Below are 19,545 nucleotides of genomic sequence, written 5' to 3'. Positions count from 1 at the left end.
GCGGGAAGAGAGAGAGAGAGAGAGAGAGAGAGAGAGAGAGAGAGAGAGAGAGGGAGGGAGAGAGAGAGAGGGAGGGAGAGAGAGAGAGAGAGCGTGGCATTAATATACCGTGCATACGCCATTACAACATTCCCCGATATGCATGCGTTACAACGCGTTACTATTACTACCACTGCTACATTGTCACTACCGTCCATTACGCTCGCGCCGTATACTCCTCGCGCGTTTGATGAGGAAGAATCCGGTCGTCCGTTCATTCCCCTACCTCGTAAATCATCGCGATGGGCATCCACGTAGGTCACTGGATACGTCGGTGAAATAGCGACGGGATGGGCGAGGGTTGGCTGGACAAGGATGGTGGAGCAGGAGGAGAAGAGGAGCAGCCGTTTCGACGAGACATCGTGATTTTCGAAGCGGACGTTCGAAGATCGCCGCGACCCAGATTAAAGTAATGACCACTAATACATCCTCCGGAAATTGACGAATTATATTGGCGAAATTAGCTTATTTCATAGGAGATCTTTATACCTTTCGAAATGGTTTCTCGTCTGCGGATTTTATCACTGACTATTGTCCACGGAGTTTCAGCGAGATCAATTTTCAGTTTATAACCTTTGATGTTTCCGACATGGAATTATTTTACTAAAAGTGACATCGTTATTACATTGGCTTTTCACTCTTTCAAAAGAGATGAGATAACATAAAGCAATTAATATCAAAAGAAGCTTTACATAAAAAAGAAAAGTTCGTGTCGGCTATTTTTCTCGTATTTATTACTTTTCTATGGTTTGGATTGCTTCCTGTGTTTATTCTCATGCTCTCTCGCGAGAAAAATAGTATTTACAAGCATTGCTGTTCAATGAAAATATTATTGTACGTTCAATAGCGGCGATCTCTTTTCGTTCAATGTCGCTTTACGTTCTATGAAGGGATGTCCCTCCGGCTGGAAAACGGCTCACATTATGTCAACGCAAGAGGATGATGATATAGACTACTTCGAAAAGTGCATTACCGGCGTTTCTCGCGTTTGTTCCCCGCCCCGGGCTTATTTATCGCTCAGGGGTCTAAGTCGCGCTAGCTTCAAGTCGCAGCTGCTGTCTGTAATGGAGTTGCGTACCGCCGTCATATGTGGAGCAAGAAGTTGGGCGCGCTGGGGAAGTAGCAGCCGACTCGAGAACAGACGTGATGGAGGGGTGAAGAACCTCGAGAAAAAGTAAATACTCTGTATATCGAGCGTATGGAAGATGCACGAGGTAAAACGCAAAAAGGGCGAAAGCATGTTAAGGAAGAGGGTGCGGAGAAAGGAGAGGGAAAGAGTATCACTCGGGAAACGCACGAGATGACATGTGAAATGGTACGAGAATATGTGATGTGCCAACTGATATCGTACGGAAGAACGAGTAAGGGAAGATGCGGCGATAAAACAACGAGAAAAGAAGATAGCAGAGAGATACACGCGGAAATAACCCGGGACATTATCGTGGTAGAAGAAACCGGACGACCGGGACGACACTTTGATGCATGGAGGGTGAACGCGAATGCGAGTACGGATCAGAAAGAAATCCACTCTCACGGGTCGCAAAAATCCGTCGTACGAAAAAAAAAAAGTGCGAACGCAAGGTTGCCGCTGTCGTGTGAGGTGAGAGGTCGAAGGAGAGAATTCGCGCGACCGCTCTGACACCCGTAAGTGGAGTGGCAGCGAGTGCAATAAGAAGTAAGCGAAATGGGGAAAATCCAATTGAGGGGAGCCGCGACCGCGCGGGCGAGGATGCGAGTTCTTGGGGAAAGGGAAGAGCGAGGTGAAGGTGCGAGCGAAGGAGGAGGGTACGAGAGCGCATCGCGAAGAAAAAAAGAGAAGACATGCGCGAGGCGAGAGAAGCATGAAAAGCGCCGCTTAAGGGACACAAAGACAGCGACGATTTGTACGCATAGTCGAGAAAAATGCGAAGAACGCGAAGATAAATAACACGGATGGAAGGAGAAAAGGAGAGAGGAAAGAGGCTTTGAGCGATTGACGGTTTTGGTCGCTCCACACAAACAGTGTCCTAAGCGGCAAAAGGAACGAGAAGATAAGTTAATTGGTAAGGGATGATTGTGCGTAATTCAGTTTGAGCAAAAAGGTGTGAACGAGATTGCCAAAATACTGCGGAAATATTACAGAAAAGGGAGATGGGAGAAAACCGCGAATAACGAAGAGTCAGGAAGCGCTGGAGGTAGACAATGAGAGGAAAGAGACGAGGATAGAGGTCCAGAAGGACAACGCAGACAGGAAGGATCAGGATAATGAGAGAAGAGAGAATGACGTGGAAAGAAGCGGCAGGTGTGACAGAGAGAGAGAGAAATCAAGTAGGGGAGCGAAGGGGTGTTGAGGACGCAGTGGAGGAGCGCCACGTTGGAGGTACGCTGCGAGGTAGTATAGGAGTGCTCGAGCGCGTAGGACGGGACGGAAGAGGGTGAAGAGGGACAGACCGAGTGAGGAGTGCGGAGATAGAGTACGTTGGGCAGGAAAGAGAGCGGGGGAGGGAGGGGAGGGCATGTCGAGGGAGGGGATGAGGTGACGTCACGCCCGGTCGATACTCCCTCATACTACTCCTCCGCGTGCGGCGACACGGTAACCCCCCGGCGATGGCGCACGCGCGCCTTTCACCCCTTACTAGTATCGTCGACACTCGTACTTGCTCCTGAGCGCCGCTTCCCGCCATATTAGCCACCATGGGGTAGGCGAGGATGTGCGACAGGGGTAACACGGGGTGCTTCTTCTTCCGCAAGGTAATCCACGCGTTTTCTCTCTCACCCACTTCTCGCTTCCTCATTCTCCATTTGTCTATTTATCATTCTCTCACTCTGTCGCACTCATTTTCTCATCGGACACCTACCTAACCATCCTACGCGCGCCCTTTCGCACCATTCACCGGTCACGTGAAACCGAGAAGAGATTGGCGATCTGCACTCGAGAGAGAAAGAGAGAGAGAGAGAGAGAAACAGATCATAAAGAAGGAAGACCGGCCGGCGTCTTCTTGAACGGTGCTCTGGCCGAGGACGACTCGGGCACGTATGGGACCGCCGCGACGGGGTAGCGCGACACGCGCGGCGGCGTTCACCCGGCAGACGGGTGAGACCGAGAGACATAAAGAGAAGACGGACGGAGCACGGGGGTGGTGGGCTACCGGCAGGAAGGGCGGCAAGGAGCTCCAGGAGCCGCCACCGCCGTCGGCGAGCGAAAGGGGCTGCAAATCGGCCGCGGCAGCGTGGATGTCCCTGCTGTCGCTCTGCGACCGGATGTGCGGCACCGCCGCGTGGCTCATTCCGGTCACATGCCTCCGCGGGGTGCGTTTTTTCCCACGGTTCACCTTTTGTGCTAATTTTTTTATCGACTATCATTGAATGATTGTTTTAAGCTAGCAGGTGGAATATGTTGGCGATCTATTTTCCAGCAAAAATCTTAGTTCCCATAGAAGCGAATAATTTCCCCCGTATTTTCTAGCATCGCAGTTAACGAGTGGGCGCGAGGCTCGATAAGCTCGTGCTTTACGGTGATGTTCGTGACGTTAGCGTGACAGGTGGATGAGCTCGTTCGAAGCGCGCGTGGCTCGATAAGCTCGTGCGTTTTTCTCGATAGTCTCAGTGAGATACGAATCCGGCTGAAATCACGGTCAACGAGCGCAGGGATTTACGGCTGGTGCTTGTGCGTTGTCAAAGTGATAGATTGATGAATTTCCGCGAGACGCCGCGTGTTCGTTAGGAGCACCTTCCTGCCCCCTAAAATCATGACGGGACTTTTACATTTACATCACATTTGTCTCGAATGAAAAAGTGCTATTCTAGATGATCCACCTTCTCTAGTGGACCTCATATTCGGTCACTTTATTACGGCCCACTTAATTGGGTTAATTGAGATGAACGTGAGATACTCAAGTAGAAGCAGCGAAGTTTAAATGTGTACAACTTTTGTTACTTGCTTTTATTAGACGCATTTAACAGAAATTTTATCGATCGTATTAATAATTAACGCGATTATCGATTTAAATTTTTTATTCTTGAAAGTAACTTTTTAATGTAGTGGATAGAAATTATTACAAACTTTACTAACAGAATTTGTTGGAAGTATTTATAAAAAATATCCACCAAATGCATTTTGATTACATTCAGCGATTGCAGAAAATTCACTTTAGGACACTATACTTCTCAGGCTCGCAATATTTTTACGTCTTTAAGAGAAATGCTTTACTCCTTTTATAAGCTCGTGAATTCTTGCATGAAATATCTTCAATTTAATAGGTAGTATTAATAAGACAAAATTTTTTTTAATTACTTAAATAATCCTGTAATTAAAAGTGGTCAATTTGCAAAACGAGATTCTTCAACAATTGATATACCTATTTATATTAGCATAAATCTATTATCAATCATAACTTTATTATCATAATCACACAATCTTCTAAATCATTGCGATTGTATATGACTTAAAATGTGAGGTAGTTATATATAATTACGAATAAGTTATGTCACATGTGTAGCTAACCTGTGACTTACGTAGCTTAGTTGATGTGGTTAATCATAGACTCTAACTAATCCGCTTTGAAGAGATACCACTTGGACATTCAAATTTTCTCGATATTGCATGTTGCGTTACATTTCGACAATGCCGTAGTCATTTTTTATTTGTCGTCCCGTTACGTAATAATCAATTGTAATCACTTTAGAACCAGCCGAACGGCAAAAATAATTAGTTATTATTTTGCAGGAGGGCCGGGGGGAAGTGACAGACATAAGCGCAAGTCCTGGGAGGCAGGCACCTGCCAACCAGTTGCGCCCCAAGGAACCACCCCCCATGGTCATTCAAGGAGACTTCAGGAAGGTAGTGGCGACACTTCATTAACTCGTTGCCAACACAATGGACGAATTTAGAGCTCGTTGTGTCGGCAAACTTCAATTGCCGGACAGCATGACGATGGATTCCGACACCCGGGACCCTATTGTGTTGTTCGTGAAGCTGTCTCGACGACCGGCGCGGCGCCGAAACGTATTGGCGTGTGTGTTAGTTGCCACGCATTGTTCACGTAATCTGATCGCTATTATATTATACATACCAAATTTAAATTAAACCATTCTGTTCTTGATCTTTGCATGAACAAGCAAAGTGAAGATAAAATATAATAGCGACGTCTTGTCAGTCCATTACTAATAAGGAAAAAGATGCTCGAAATTAATTTATATATGTATATATATATATACGCTTGTTTTGGGAAGTAAAAAGATGTCATTACATTACGATTTTATAATTAATGAAATTAGGGCTGTATTCCGTATTCCGTAATTTACTGCGAGTACTGAAACTCTGTAGTTCGTGTTATGTATACCATAGGGTATAGACTTTCAGTACTCGCAGTGACTAATACATCTTATATATTATATATTATATTTTAATTTTTATATTTTACTACATTGAAAAAAATGTTGTTATATCAACAGCATTATTTTAATTGAAAATAATCTTGTTGATTCGATAACAGTATTAAAAAAACAAATAAAATTTTATTAAAACAACAGCATAATGTATTTATTTCATTAATATTGTTATTTAATTAATAAAATCATTTTTAAATAAAATAATGTTGTTAATATAATATCGTTTTTTCCTGTGTATTTATTATTTATAGAGATCAATGCATTATTTCTATATATGATTGTTTAAATGTTTGCATGATAGAAATAATTTAATATAATAAATAATAACAAAAGCATTGTTTTGTCGTCGAGACAATTTCACCGGTCCACACAAATGACGATAAAACGTTGCTACGCATTCTTTGAAACGAAAGGATCTATCGTTGCAGGTGAGCGGGATCAGTACAGAGATCTTCAAGCAGATCGAGACTGTCGAAAACGATCATGACGCATCGACAGCGGCGGCCCTCGAAGCTGTTGAGCGGAGAGGCGAGATGGTCGTGCGTGTCATTGAGCCTCGGCAAATGGGTAGACAGGCTTCCGAGGCGGCGAAAAAATTTATTGCTATGCAGGTACGTTATCGATGGACCGTCTGTTTCCGACAGATTGTGATTCATTTGCATTGGAACGTAATATCTTGTCATAAATTAGTACTACGCGCAATTCTTTCATTACAGTCAGCAATACATTAATTTCCTATTTATCGTATACCATGTATTCATATATATCTCTCTCTCTCTCTCTCTCTTTTCTAACATATGTGATTAGAAATCAATTACAAAACAGTATTGGAATATTATATATAATATTTCATCGTTTTTGCTCTATCGCTGTTTGGAATGAATATTTATTATTTTGTTATATAGATGTATAATAGTTTCAGAGAAAGAGAGAGAGAGAGAGAGAGAGAGAGAGAGAGAGAGAGAGAGAGAAATTCGCTCTAAAATATAAAACAAAACTCATAATATTAAACTAGACTGAAATTTAAATTACATTTACACAGACTGTCCAATTTTTTCACTTTAATATAAAAATTCCCGCAATCTTTTACTTTATTGTAAAAATTTACACTAAAATATTACTATGCATTCTTGACCAAATATGATCCTCTTCGCTGTTTGTCTTTTACTTCAATTTTATTTAATTAAAAAAATAATTTTTTAATTATTTTTGTAATTGTCAATGATTATGTATAAACTGATAATGTATGTAGTTATTGCCAAATTATCAAGCAAATTATTTTGACATCAAGAGATAATATTCACTGCGAATTTAACTCGTTTTGTCCTCCTCACGAAATTAGGCGAACAAAGTGTAACAATCTACTTGCATCGCGCGCGCGCGGTCGCATTTGTACCACCCGGGCCAGAGAGAAAATTATTTTCACGACAACGAAGTAATTTTGCGCAGCGTACTTTTACCCGAGGCGCGCGCGCGCGTGAACGCTGTGAAATATTTCGACGGCACGAATTAAGAAAGTTCGCCGGCGATCTTCGTTTCAGGATCCTAAGCACCCCATCCACTTCGTCGAGATAATCAAACGACCGGGACAGACTCTCGGCCTCTACATACGCGAGGGCAACGGCGTCGACAGGAACGACGGGGTCTTTATCTCTAGGATAGCTCTGGAGACTGCCGTGTACAACAGCGGCTGCTTGAAGGTGAGTGTCTTCGCTCTGCCCTGCGAATTCACCCGCTGTCGCCGGGACGACGACAGTGAGAAACCGACGCGATGGAGAAAGCGAGAGGCGAGCGGTAAAATCGAGACACATCCGTGAATCGTCCCTTCGTCTTCTTTTTGCCAAGCGAGAACTTAATTGCCGCTGGTGCTCGGAACGAGCTCGGAGCAACCATTTAGGATTGAGAATCTATTTCGAGAGAAAAAGAAAGAGAGAAGAACGCGACGGCGGGGGCCGCGAGAATGCACCGAATTAAATTTATCCTTTTATACCTTGACATTTCACGGGTCTCGGACATCGATCAGTCCTGTATTTGGGAGGGATATTTATCCTTTCGTTCGCCGCGATACCGTTGCTCGTCTTTATTTCGGTTATCAGTCACTATGCATTCGCACGTGCAGGTGGGCGATGAGATCCTGGCGGTGAATCTGGTCGATGTGACGCACATGAGCCTGGACGACGTCGTGATCATCATGTCGATACCGAGGCGACTCGTCCTAGCCACAAGGCACGGCCAACATCAACCTATTTCGCACAGTCGCCAGACTGAGCACAAGGCGCCGCCCGTAGTAGTCATCAAAAGGGAATTGAATGAGGATGAGAGTGACCACACGACGAGTAATCACGTCAGGTACTATCTCAGACTGATATCTATATATCTATACACCTTGAATTAATAATCAAAAGACATCTTGCAAATTGATTAATTCAAGATACCTGCAGTGTGTGGATGGCTTTACTGCTGACGTCATTACGAATCTTTCTATTTTTCTTCCCTACTCATACAGAAGCTTGTTGAAACTATGTTAAAGTGACTATTAGTAAAAAGCCAATATTCTATGAAGAACGATCCTCCAATTATAGTAATAGACATCAACAATTCAAATCTTTTCTACGCGGAAAAAATGTAATATGCGCTAAAATTTTAATAAACTTTATGGAATAGACAGGTCCATATAGAGACAGGTGTTCACTTATGTAAAAAGTGAGCACCTGTTCCTTTACTTTTTTTGTAAATAAATGATCGTTATACAACCATATTACAAGATACCTTTTACATTTCACAAAGTAAATTTATAAGTTATAGTCTCAATAGAATTTATTTTGTCAACGAGTACTTTTTACCTTAATGTGTACTGATAAAATTTACTTTATTATACATATAAAAAATACAAGTGTATAAAGTCTTCAAAATTAATATGATTTTCTTTACTGTAAGTAAAATCATTTGTATGGATTTATTAAAAGTATAATATATTTTTTACCTTAAATCTCCGATATTTTTACTTAGATAAGTAAAGTTTGTCATAAATTCGTCAAAAATAGTTCAAATATTTTTATAGTAGTTGTAAGTTAAAAATTACTTAATTTTTCTCCATGTCATATTTACAACATTTTTTAAAAATTAAGTTAGAACAATAAGTTCTGTTATTAACAATTTCGGATAATACATGGAGATTGATGTTTCATGTATAGGGATGGCAGTAGTCGTAGACGAGGCGATGGACGTGAAATGTTGCCGTCGCGATCAAGACTCGGTCTCACTGGTTTGGGATCGAGCCAGGATCTCGGTTCGAGCAACGGTGATCTGTACTATAATTCACGGCCAGAGGGTCACTGGTCCTATCAACCACCGCCACCACCGGTTATCACGCACCAGCCGAAACCTTCATCGACGCAACATTTTCAACCATACGAGCGCGGATATCCGAAGACGTTAGAGAGCTTGGCTGAAAAAGTAAGTATTGCGTGATATTTCACGCGTCGAATATGGAAATTCCGCGGATCGAGATCCATCAGAACGACGAAGAATATCTAAACAAGAAATCATTTTTCTGATAAAACTTTTTGTTTCAAAAATAGAGAAAGGCTTTTTTTAATGTTAATATTTCATTGATTCAATAGTTTAATAGTACTATATGTAATATATAATGCAAATATTTGTTTATAAATAATATACCTATAAAAAGTAAATAATATTCTTTCTTCAATTCCAATTTTAATAAAATAATAATTTTCCACCAACGTATATTCCTAAGATGTTAAAGAATTATCATTTTATTTTAATTATCACAGAATGTGATGATTATATTATTTTTTATACTAACTTATAACTAACACTACTTCTATTTCGATTTTCTCGAAATAGATGTTACTTATGAATCTCGATCCGATGTAGTTCACGCATAGATGTTCTAGACGATGTGGATCGAGCACCATTTTACACCTGTCTGCACCAATTCGATACTCGTTTGCCCTTTACTGTCTCCAATGAACGCTATTTTACGACTGAAAGAAAGTGGTGAACTCGTGGCATGTCTCGGGACACTTGCTGTCGCGACCTCCGTGTCATTCGGATTATCGGAATTAAGAAAAACAATTCGCAAAATAACTTCTAAAAAGCAAGGAAATTTAAAAAATATCAGAATCGTGTATCTCGCGACAATCAAAATGCCGCTCGTATAAAATACCGACTCTTTGTACATTCGTTCCGTGTATCGGATTTCTATCTCGAAGACAAATACGCGAGAATAAATGTCGAGAAAACGAATGTCTCGACAATTTCAACGAATGCATTTCCGAACGACGCGGAGCGTCGCCGATCGGCTCGCGTATCGATCACGTGTTTCAAATAACTAATCGGTTCTATGAATGAATGCTACATTGAAATTAACCAGGATTTTACAAAGGTAAAGATAACACAAACTCTATCTTGATATCTAGACTTGTGTATGACTGCAATTTTCTGTATATAATGCCTCTAATGGACGAGTATATAAATATATTCTCCCTCCCTCTCGTATATATACTTGGCGACGAACGAATGCGCGAGTGCATCCGCCCACGCAAGGTATTTTAAATTTCAATCCTTGTTAAATCCTCAGTCTTTAAAAAGTTCAACGTAAATTCTTTATTGAAATGTACGAGTTTTAGAATATAAAAAAATTGAAACCGTAAAAAATATGAATAAGTAAATATACATTTTATCAGTGTATAATAAAAAAGATAAGCAATCGTATCTTTTCTTTCAATGAATAATCAGAAAAATCACGAAATAATACAATAACAAATTTTAATATAATTATCAAATACTAAATTAAATATAATTAATTTAATTGCTTCTTCTTTTTTTTGTTGTAATCACAAAAATCGTTTGAAGTTAAACTTTGATATTAATAAAGAATTAATAAAAGGAAGTCTTCTCTCTCGCGATAGAATAAATCATTTGTTTATAAAATATGTATTTAAGAGTTAATAAACGAAACGATTACAGAGAGTGTTAAATAACAAAACGAGAAATGTTTAGTCGTACTCTCGATGGTGCACCAGTGCATTCGTTTAACGAGTTCTGCCTAGAAAAAGCGTAACGCGAATTAACGGGTATTTATGTACGTTCTTAAACCGTAGAAGTCGCGTACACCTGCCGCTGTTTGCGACGTGAACCCTAACTTTATGTTTCCTTGTTGCAAGCTTGCTGTCCGTTCGTTCTTTCGATTGCGTTTTGTGCCTGTGTTCTAGATAACGTTAATCATTGTCATGGCTAGCGTTATCGCGTTCGGTCGATTATCGATTGCCAGCACTTTGCTCAGCATCATTCTGTAAAGCTGTTACAAATTTTAATAATTCATCAAAGACTGCACTTAAAAATTTTAATTAACGCTTATAATATTGTTAACAAATTTGTATGTATATTTAATACATGGATTCACATTTTTCCTATAAAATTCAAATTTCTCTTAAAATTTTTAATTTTTGTGTATTATAATCTATTTTCTATCTATTTTTTTATTACATAAATCATATTATAAGCATCGCTAACAAAAGGTAATCGATCGATCGCAGAAGATGAGACATCGTTGTAATTGCCGTTGACGTTTTTTTTTTGTAAGAATTTAAACCCTAAAGATACATAATGTACAAAAATTTATAATTGACAATAAATTACAATTAATGACAAAGAAAGAAGAATGTTTGCAAGAGTCACGGCGATCAGCAACTTTAATGGAATCTATTAGGGAGTTGCATTAAAAGTCGCTGTTTTTTTTGTATTTGAGCATTAATTTCAATAAGAAAATATATGAATACCTCAATCAAAGTATTTTCCCTCGGAAGTTATGACTTTTTGCCACTTTTCTGGCAAAAGTTGAATTCCGCGACGAAAGAATGATCTGTCTTTTGAGTCAATCCATTCAGCAACTCAATTTTCGACTTCGCTATAATTACGGAAGTATGTATCTTCCAGAGCGTGTTGCATTGATCGGAACAGATGATAATCGCTTAGTGCCAAGTCCACAGAATACGCTGGGTGCGGAAGAATCTCCCATTCGAGATCCATCAGTGTTTATTTCACAGTTATAGCAACATGGGGCCGAGCGTTATCATGAATATGATCAGGAGAAGAATCATCTTTGATGCAATTAATGATCGTTTTTGCATCAAATTATCATTCAAACGCTTCAATGGTTGTCGATAACGCTTGGCGGTGATTGTTTCGTTCAGTTTCAACAGCTCACAATACACGGCACCCTCCATATTCTATCAAATACAGAGCATTGCTTTGTGACCGTGGAATCACCACTTTTGAATTATCGAAACCAGTCTCTACATACTGTTTCCGATGGAGACATTCACCATAAGTTTCCGCAAGCAATCGATGAATTTTAGCTGCACTTTTTTTCAAATCAAAGTAGTGTAGAAGTACACATCGGAAAAACAACTTATCGCGTTCCATTTTAATTCAGTTATAGAAAAGCACATGTGTAAATAAGGATGGCGTCTGTTGACTGAATTTTAGTGGGAAATGTTAATTCATACTTCAAAATGACGTAAGTAACAGATATGTCTCTAACTACAGCATATGCAGCTAGAGTCATCTAAACGTGAACGGCGGCTTTTAATGCAACCCCCTAATACCTAAGGCGTCCTATGGAACCGTCTACTTTAAGAAAACATGAATTATACTCAAAGAGTTTGTGCGATCATGCGATTAGGTACACCCTTTCTACACGGGGCCCATGATACCCACGAACGGCCGACGTATGTCGAGTGGTGGAATGCAATCGGTCAGTGGCAGATTGTCAAGCCAAACCGCGCAGTCGACCCATTACTATGGCCAGCACACCGGAAGCGGAAGGATCATGCCGAGGAGTGGTTCCGACCAGCACCTACCCCGAGTCGATTACACGAGCATCACGACGCCGGCGCGACATACCCTTCTTAGATCTAGCTTGAAATCAGGTCCGTAATGAATTTACCTATCATCGAAGTATCTACTTTCTCTCTCTCTTCCCCTCTCCCTCTTCCTCCTATCTTCTCCCTTTCTCACTATCTCCTGAGGTCTTTTAATACGTGTACACGGAAATTTCCTTCAATGAAAATTACATCGTTAAACGTCTCTAAAATGTTATATTCCTTACAATACATGTTCGTAATTTATTCATTTTTTTAATTTATTATTTTGCAATAATAATGTGATTTATAGAGAAGATCTAAAGAAATATGAGATAGATAATATGTCGAAAGAATTGGAAAATATATGTAGATTAGAATAAGTTAAAATGCGAAGTTGATATTTTCCATTTATGATAATAGGTACATTTACTATATTCTAATAATTAGTATTTTGTGTCGTTATTTATTAGGTACGTCGGCATTGCGTTACAACCCAAGGTACGGACAGACTGACGTTACGTCCGCCGCGCAGAGACAAGGACAATTCGGCACCTTGACGAGGCGGCATCGACCGTCGTTGGATTATGCCTCCGACACCGAGGCTACGTGTTCCAGTTCGCCGAAATCAGCGTATTATTATTATAGGCATAATATGAGCAATCCATCTCAGAGCAGCGCCGTGTCGCATTTAGCTACCCTATCGAGGTCACAAATCGGTCAGAGTTCCTCAGGTGAGTTGTAACAATTTATCGAAATTAAATTATATTCGTGTTTTCGATGTAATATCTTTCTACGAATCAATTTTCATGGGGATAAGTCGAATAGTAAGCGTTTAGTTCTTCGACTTATATCTAAGTGTCTATCAAGTTATAATTAGAAATCCTTATATAGATTTGGAAAATAGAGTTTGTTTTATAATCGCCGAATTGGAATATTCAAAGAATATAACTGTATATTAATAAACGCTATGTAAATCCACAGGAATAACAGAGAATTATAACAGCCTTAAGAGTGCATTTAACACCCCTGGTAGAATTTATATATATATATTTCTCCTTAAGTCAGAAGATTTCTCTATAGGTTTAAGGTCAAATTCACTACCACGAAGCGGTCGGACGTTGCCCCAGCAGCCTGGTCTCAGATCGGGCCTCAGCACGGTCGCGTCGGGCCTGATAGATCAAGAGGACAGCGACGGCGCACTATCAGCGCCGGAATTGCCTTCCATCAGGCGTGACAGAGGTAAGCGTCAGACAATCAAGACAATAACCGGTAATGCAATCGATGGAACTGTACTTTATGCAAACTGATCGTGCCGATAAACAGGCAGGATACCGTCCTCACCGAGTGTATTCACGTCGGACGAGTACCGCGCCTGGCTGAGCCGCACGCCGAGTACCAGCGCCCTGTACGAACAGATCAGGGCGACTACAAGTAGACCACCCCGTTATACATACAGCGCCGAGAACATTCATGCAGCGGTCAATCAGGTAAACGTGAAATCGTAGTAAGCTCAGAGCTCTGACAATCGACCGGATTTGCTAATTTTGTCATCGCCACGAATAACTACAGAATGATAGATTTTACCTTTGTTTTTCTTGATAATTTAATATATACATAGCTTATATTTGAATAAATCCGGAACCAATTTCTTAAGATAAAAATGAATAAAGAATAATAATGTGATAGATACAGCGAATGAATTTACATGCATGTTAATTTTTTATTATCACTCAATATCATGCTCATTAGCTTCATTTATAATTTTTTGAATGTCTGTTTAATTAAGCAATCAAAATTCGATAAATAGTTTAGATAAAAATCAAACAAAAGATCAATTAATACTTTAAAAGACAATAAAAAAATAAGTTTATCTACTTAATTAGCTTTTAGATGTTTCGAATTTAGATGTAGATTAAATATTACTACTTTTGACAGATTTTTTCATTTAAATTATATATTTTGAATTTAATATATTGAAATATTACTGTAACCAAGCATGATACTTGAAAAGCTATAAATGCATGTTAATGAAATATTCTATATCTCTCTTTGGTTAATGTAGGGCGATTACGGCAGTTACGGTACATACAGGCCGCTTTCGACTACGCTTGATCGCTTGTCAACGAGATCAGCCTCAGCTCAACAGGTCAATCTTGCGAATCTGAGAGCGTCAACGGCGATTAGCTCAACGTGTCATCGCGGTACAACGAATCCGAGGCCAGCCTCGGTGGCTTCGAGTGCACGTACATCGCTGGCAGCCCAGAAAGCTTCACTAACCAGCTCCGCGAGCCAACGGGCGACGTCGGTCAGAAGGATCAGGAACCTGTTGGATTTGGAGTCAACGAGGAGCATACCTACCCCAACGCCTACCAGAACTCAGGGTCAAATACTGCTAGATATTAATCCTGCGGGTGATTAGACAGTCTATCGCGTATCTGTCTACCGCCTCATTTCGTAAAATTGAGAGTATTAAAAGACTATTTCATTTCACAGAATTCCTCAAGTATAAAATAGAGAAGCCTCCGACTGTGGGCACTCCGAGCTCGACGAGCTCGCTTTTGAGCTCGCTCGGAGAGGCGACTGGCGGTGATTTGGCAAGCGGAGTCAGTGGATTGTTATCGGTCCATCTTTTAGCGGGGCGCGGTCTCCGATCGACTACGACCTCGTCAGCCGCCACTACACCTTCCACTCCCTCAGGTCAGCCGAATTTAGGTACGTTAAATGAAATAAAGAGTATATGTTTGTACGTCGTTTGAGATCGACAAATGTCAATACAATAATTATCATATTTTTCTACACTTGTTCCACACTCTAATCTCAAATACGTATCTATAATGTTGCAATTGTCAATCTTAAACATTACGCTCTATGAAATAATTGTGTTTTAATGATTATATTAATTTGTGAAAAATTATAGCTAGTTGCGGCTTAAGAGACTTGTACTGCGTACTGGAGTGTGATAGGGTGCATAAAGCGCGCACGGTAGTACGAACCGGCGATTTGATGTTCGACTGGGACGAAACCTTCGAGCTGGATCTCGTAGGCAATCGGCAGCTGGATCTGCTTGTTTATTCTTGGGACCCTCAGTACAGGCACAAACTTTGTTACAAGGGATCGGTGCATTTGGCGAGTCTATTAAAGGAATCGCCAGAACATCAGTTGGCTGTCAAGGTCGAGCCACGTGGCACAATTTATTTAAAACTGCGATACACTGATGCCCAACAAACTTTCCGTCGAAGGGGTCTGCCGGTCATATCCTTAGCTACGAGGGTAGCGCCTCTCTTCGGAGTTGATTTGGATACGGTGGTAAGCTGTTTTTCTTATGATGACAAATTATATCAATCTTTAATTTTTAGCCAAAGTTGTGCAGATTTAATATTTGTTTATATAGAGATAATAATTAATTTGATAATTCATTTAAATCTGAAAATGTAATAACCATTACTTTTGTACGAATTAACTAGGTAAGTCGAGAAACCAAGACTGGTGGAGTTCCCGGTGGAGTTTCCACAGCTTTAGCGATGGGAATCCCGAATGTTCCAATTATCGTATGGCGTTGCGTCGAAGAGGTAGAGAGAAGAGGACTTGACATTATCGGTTAGTACCAAACAAATAATAAAACATCGAGTTGTAAGTATTCATGTATGTGCGTAACAAGGACGTTGTTTTATTTTGTGCAACAGGTTTGTACAGACTCTGCGGTTCAGCGACCAAGAAGAGGATACTTAGAGAAGCTTTCGAGAGGAATGCACGGTCCGTGAACTTGTCACCCGACAACGTGCCAGACATCAACGTCATTACAGGTAATATATCGCAAAATAACACATAATAAGAAAAACCGTCCTGAGACAAACACGAAGTAACCGATTGTAACTACGATCGTTTTTTTTTTTTCAGGTGTATTGAAGGATTATTTGCGAGAACTTCCCGAACCTCTCTTCACGAAGTGCCTCTACCAGATGATGGTCGATGCACTGGCCGTCTGTTTGCCGGACGACCCGCAGGGCAACGCTAAACTTATGTTTAGTATACTAGATTGCTTGCCTAAGGTCAACAGGGTACGTATCTGCAAAATTTTACTTTAAATACACATTGATTATAATCAGAGAAAGAGAGATTAAATATAACAAGGCTTCACGATCTAATTCAGATTCTAATAACGTATGTTATTGATTGAATAGTGCACGTTGATTTATTTGCTGGATCATTTGGCGATGGTAGTGTCGCAGTGCAATAAAATGTCACCGGCAAGCCTTGCCGTTTGCTTCGGCCCGGTATTGATGTTACACTCAGAAGAAAACGGACCTCCACTAGATTTCCAACAACCAATCGCCGTGCTTAAGTATTTATTGGAGATTTGGCCAGTCAAGTCAGGTAATGTACTCGTTCTTCATGAATCTACGTAAAAGAATCTACTTTCTCATGAATTTAAGTCAATGATATATTGATATACATCGATATACTTAATATTCTTCTAATTATTACATTTAGGTTTAGTTACTGATGTACGTTAAAGAAATCATCAGCTAAGAGCCGAGTAATTAGTAGCTAATTTCACAGACAGTTCGGAAGACTTCTTCAGTCGGTTCAACACTTCCTCGAGTTACGCCAGTAGTCGAGCGCAGCAGCAGTCAGCAGCATCTGCAGCAAGCGCAGCAGCAAGTGCAGCAGCAGCTGCAGCAACATGTGCAACTGCAGGGAACATTGGGACGCACAGGGCTGCCTTGGCAGCAGCCACCCTCACTTCATCATCAACCCCAAACTACGGTAGCCGCAGTCCTCGGACCCTCCATTCGTCCTCCACCACCGGTCAAGCCTCGACAGGTAGGTTGTCAATAATTGTGCATTTTTCGCACGATTTGTCGTTGTTGTCCAGGGAATGTTAACCCTAAACAGTGAACGAGCAAGCTCTGGCCTTTTCTTTCGTTACATATGCTTCATTGAATTACAAATATTTAAGATCATTTACCTTGAACTGTCTATGAAGATTTAAATACAGGAAATGTAGATTAGTATCATAGAGACTTTAAGAATATACGTGACCAATAATATCATTATTAAATGGATAAGAAAGAGTGTGTCTCCTCAATACTTTTATGTAAGTAATACATTTTATACTGTTTAGGGTCAACTACATTGATTCTTTTGGTTTCCGCGAATTTGCATATTTACGTAAATTTGCTTGAGCAATTCAAAATTTTGGAACCAGAAGAATCGATCGAGAAGACGCTTGCCAATATATAAATCTTTTGAACTTATATACAAGATTAGAATGACCCAATTGTTCTTCTCCGATTTTGTGACGAGCTTATAATGTTTTCAAGAATATAAAAGCTAAATTCTTTTATACATATTTAGTTTGGTGACGCGAATAGTTTCACGCTCTGAGCATCGACTTGTGAAGATCCGAGTTCGATTCCGGCTGCGTCCTACATATATACGATTCTTTCCACATTTAAAAAGAATCATTAAAAGCGCTAATCACCCCTCGGAAGGCAAATCACCGAGAATATATTTTCTATGAAAATTTCTCCTAAAAATCGATTGTGCAAAAATGTTTTTATTGTTATACATCTTTACTTTAAATTCTAAATAGTTTTAAACTCAGACATTATATTATTTTTTTTATGTAGTAAAATATAGAGGAAAAACTTTGACTGTTGAAATTTTTTTCTAACTCTTACAATTTCGACAATATTCAATTTTGAGAGAAAAAAAACCGAAAATTTCTAAGAGGTATTCCACCCTTTAAAAGTGTATTAAGATACATTATGAAAAATATGTTCCTTCTAAAAAACATTTAAAGCTCATCAAAATCAAAGAAAGACACTTGGTTTCCTTGTAAGTTTTTCTCTATTCTTGCTTCTTCTCATATTCTATGCATATTGAAACGTTGTTGAACAGCATGGTAGACAAAGTATAACCGATTCTATTTCTTCTTTGTTCGCTTCGCAAACATCCTCGCAATCGCGGCGCGCTTCCAAATAGAATCTACGCCATTTAGTAATTATTGATTCGCCCTGCTTACATGTTTTCAGTCACAATGAGACTTCGATCAAAGACCTTCCATTTATCACTCGTAAACATTTTGGCATGTTTCGAGGAATATGCAATTTGCAAAGTTCGATCATTTGTTAATAATTTAAAAAATTATACGTAATCAAAGTAAAAATATTACAAAATGAAATACTATAATGATTCATTTAATTAAGAAAACTTATATCCATTTATGTAAATAGAAATTTTTTTTACAAAAAAAAATATTCAGAGTATAAACTAATTAGAAAAGAACAATTTATTTTTGAAAAATTCTTTCTTTGTCAAGAATAAGTTAATTATTACTCTGAGAAACATACAATAGCCGAAATGGTTTGTCATTATCATTCATTATTATTATTATCATTAATCATTATATGTCGCGTTATAAATTTGACAGATTTATGTATAACATATATTTCATGTGTATCATTTATGCGAAATGCATGTCTCGATAACTCGATGTCATTTCTGTACCTTTCACGGGCATATATTGGGGATATGATTTCCGTTTTGTGTATATAGTTTCAACGTCATTCCTATTATAATAACAATTTACGTTGTCTTCTTTATCTTTTTTCGTTTGGGCACGTATTCTTCAGAGCAAGCGCAAATTGCCGGCTCTACCAAACCGCTGACAGCACAGAGACGCCGCTTCTTGCACAGGTATCATCGTTATTATCGTTTTCATTATCCTGTACATCCGCCTTTAGTTCGTTGTCACATGCATGGCCCGATTCAGATATCAGAGAAACATTCATCATTCATGTAACTCTCTCATTCTACCTTCATGCCATCACGTTTTATACGATCTAAATGTCACCAACATGCCGAGTATTTGTAAATACTTTTCTACGTTGTGATATAGCACATATTTTTGCGTATGCTCACAATTGCATTTCTACTTCCACGACTGTCTGGTATTCGCGAAATTACGCAAAGCTGACTTGAAAACGATTTCGCAGACTGTTGAAAATATTCTTTGAAGAAACATATTAGATTTCATTCGCAATATAATTCAAGTATTTATTTATTTTTTTTTTTAAGAAAAGGTACAAGAAATGAAATGTAATGTTGCAGTTTGTAAGAATTTTTACCGGTATAGGTCCCTACATACAAGTTTTATGTATTATCGAGTTTATGGTTGGAAACTACCGCGTGCCAGAGAATATATACAGTATCATCCAAGAAGTTGATCAAATGTTTCGAA

The 19,545-nt window shown here is 39.4% G+C and overlaps 1 protein-coding gene across 1 annotated transcript in view; it reads left to right on the top strand.

Annotated features, from left to right (window-relative positions):
* RhoGAP100F (Rho GTPase activating protein at 100F) overlaps window positions 1-19,545 on the top strand; it is a 52,673-nt gene that overhangs the window by 32,395 nt on the left and 733 nt on the right. The window contains exons 2-19 of the mRNA XM_018546924.1: window positions 4,745-4,858; window positions 5,838-6,020; window positions 6,951-7,109; window positions 7,529-7,758; window positions 8,604-8,865; window positions 9,806-9,817; window positions 12,119-12,365; window positions 12,770-13,030; window positions 13,380-13,538; window positions 13,623-13,786; window positions 14,362-14,710; window positions 14,793-15,011; window positions 15,217-15,605; window positions 15,764-15,896; window positions 15,983-16,102; window positions 16,197-16,357; window positions 16,481-16,673; window positions 16,864-17,123. Of these exons, the coding sequence (XP_018402426.1) occupies window positions 4,745-4,858; window positions 5,838-6,020; window positions 6,951-7,109; window positions 7,529-7,758; window positions 8,604-8,865; window positions 9,806-9,817; window positions 12,119-12,365; window positions 12,770-13,030; window positions 13,380-13,538; window positions 13,623-13,786; window positions 14,362-14,710; window positions 14,793-15,011; window positions 15,217-15,605; window positions 15,764-15,896; window positions 15,983-16,102; window positions 16,197-16,357; window positions 16,481-16,673; window positions 16,864-17,123 (3,615 nt within the window). The remainder of the gene's footprint in view (window positions 1-4,744; window positions 4,859-5,837; window positions 6,021-6,950; window positions 7,110-7,528; window positions 7,759-8,603; window positions 8,866-9,805; window positions 9,818-12,118; window positions 12,366-12,769; window positions 13,031-13,379; window positions 13,539-13,622; window positions 13,787-14,361; window positions 14,711-14,792; window positions 15,012-15,216; window positions 15,606-15,763; window positions 15,897-15,982; window positions 16,103-16,196; window positions 16,358-16,480; window positions 16,674-16,863; window positions 17,124-19,545) is intronic.

The sequence above is a fragment of the Cyphomyrmex costatus genome, unplaced genomic scaffold (assembly GCF_001594065.2).
Source record: "Cyphomyrmex costatus isolate MS0001 unplaced genomic scaffold, Ccosl1.0 scaffold60, whole genome shotgun sequence".
In the NCBI taxonomy this organism is placed as follows: Eukaryota; Metazoa; Arthropoda; class Insecta; order Hymenoptera; family Formicidae; genus Cyphomyrmex; species Cyphomyrmex costatus.
This window is presented reverse-complemented; position numbering and strand designations above follow the sequence as displayed.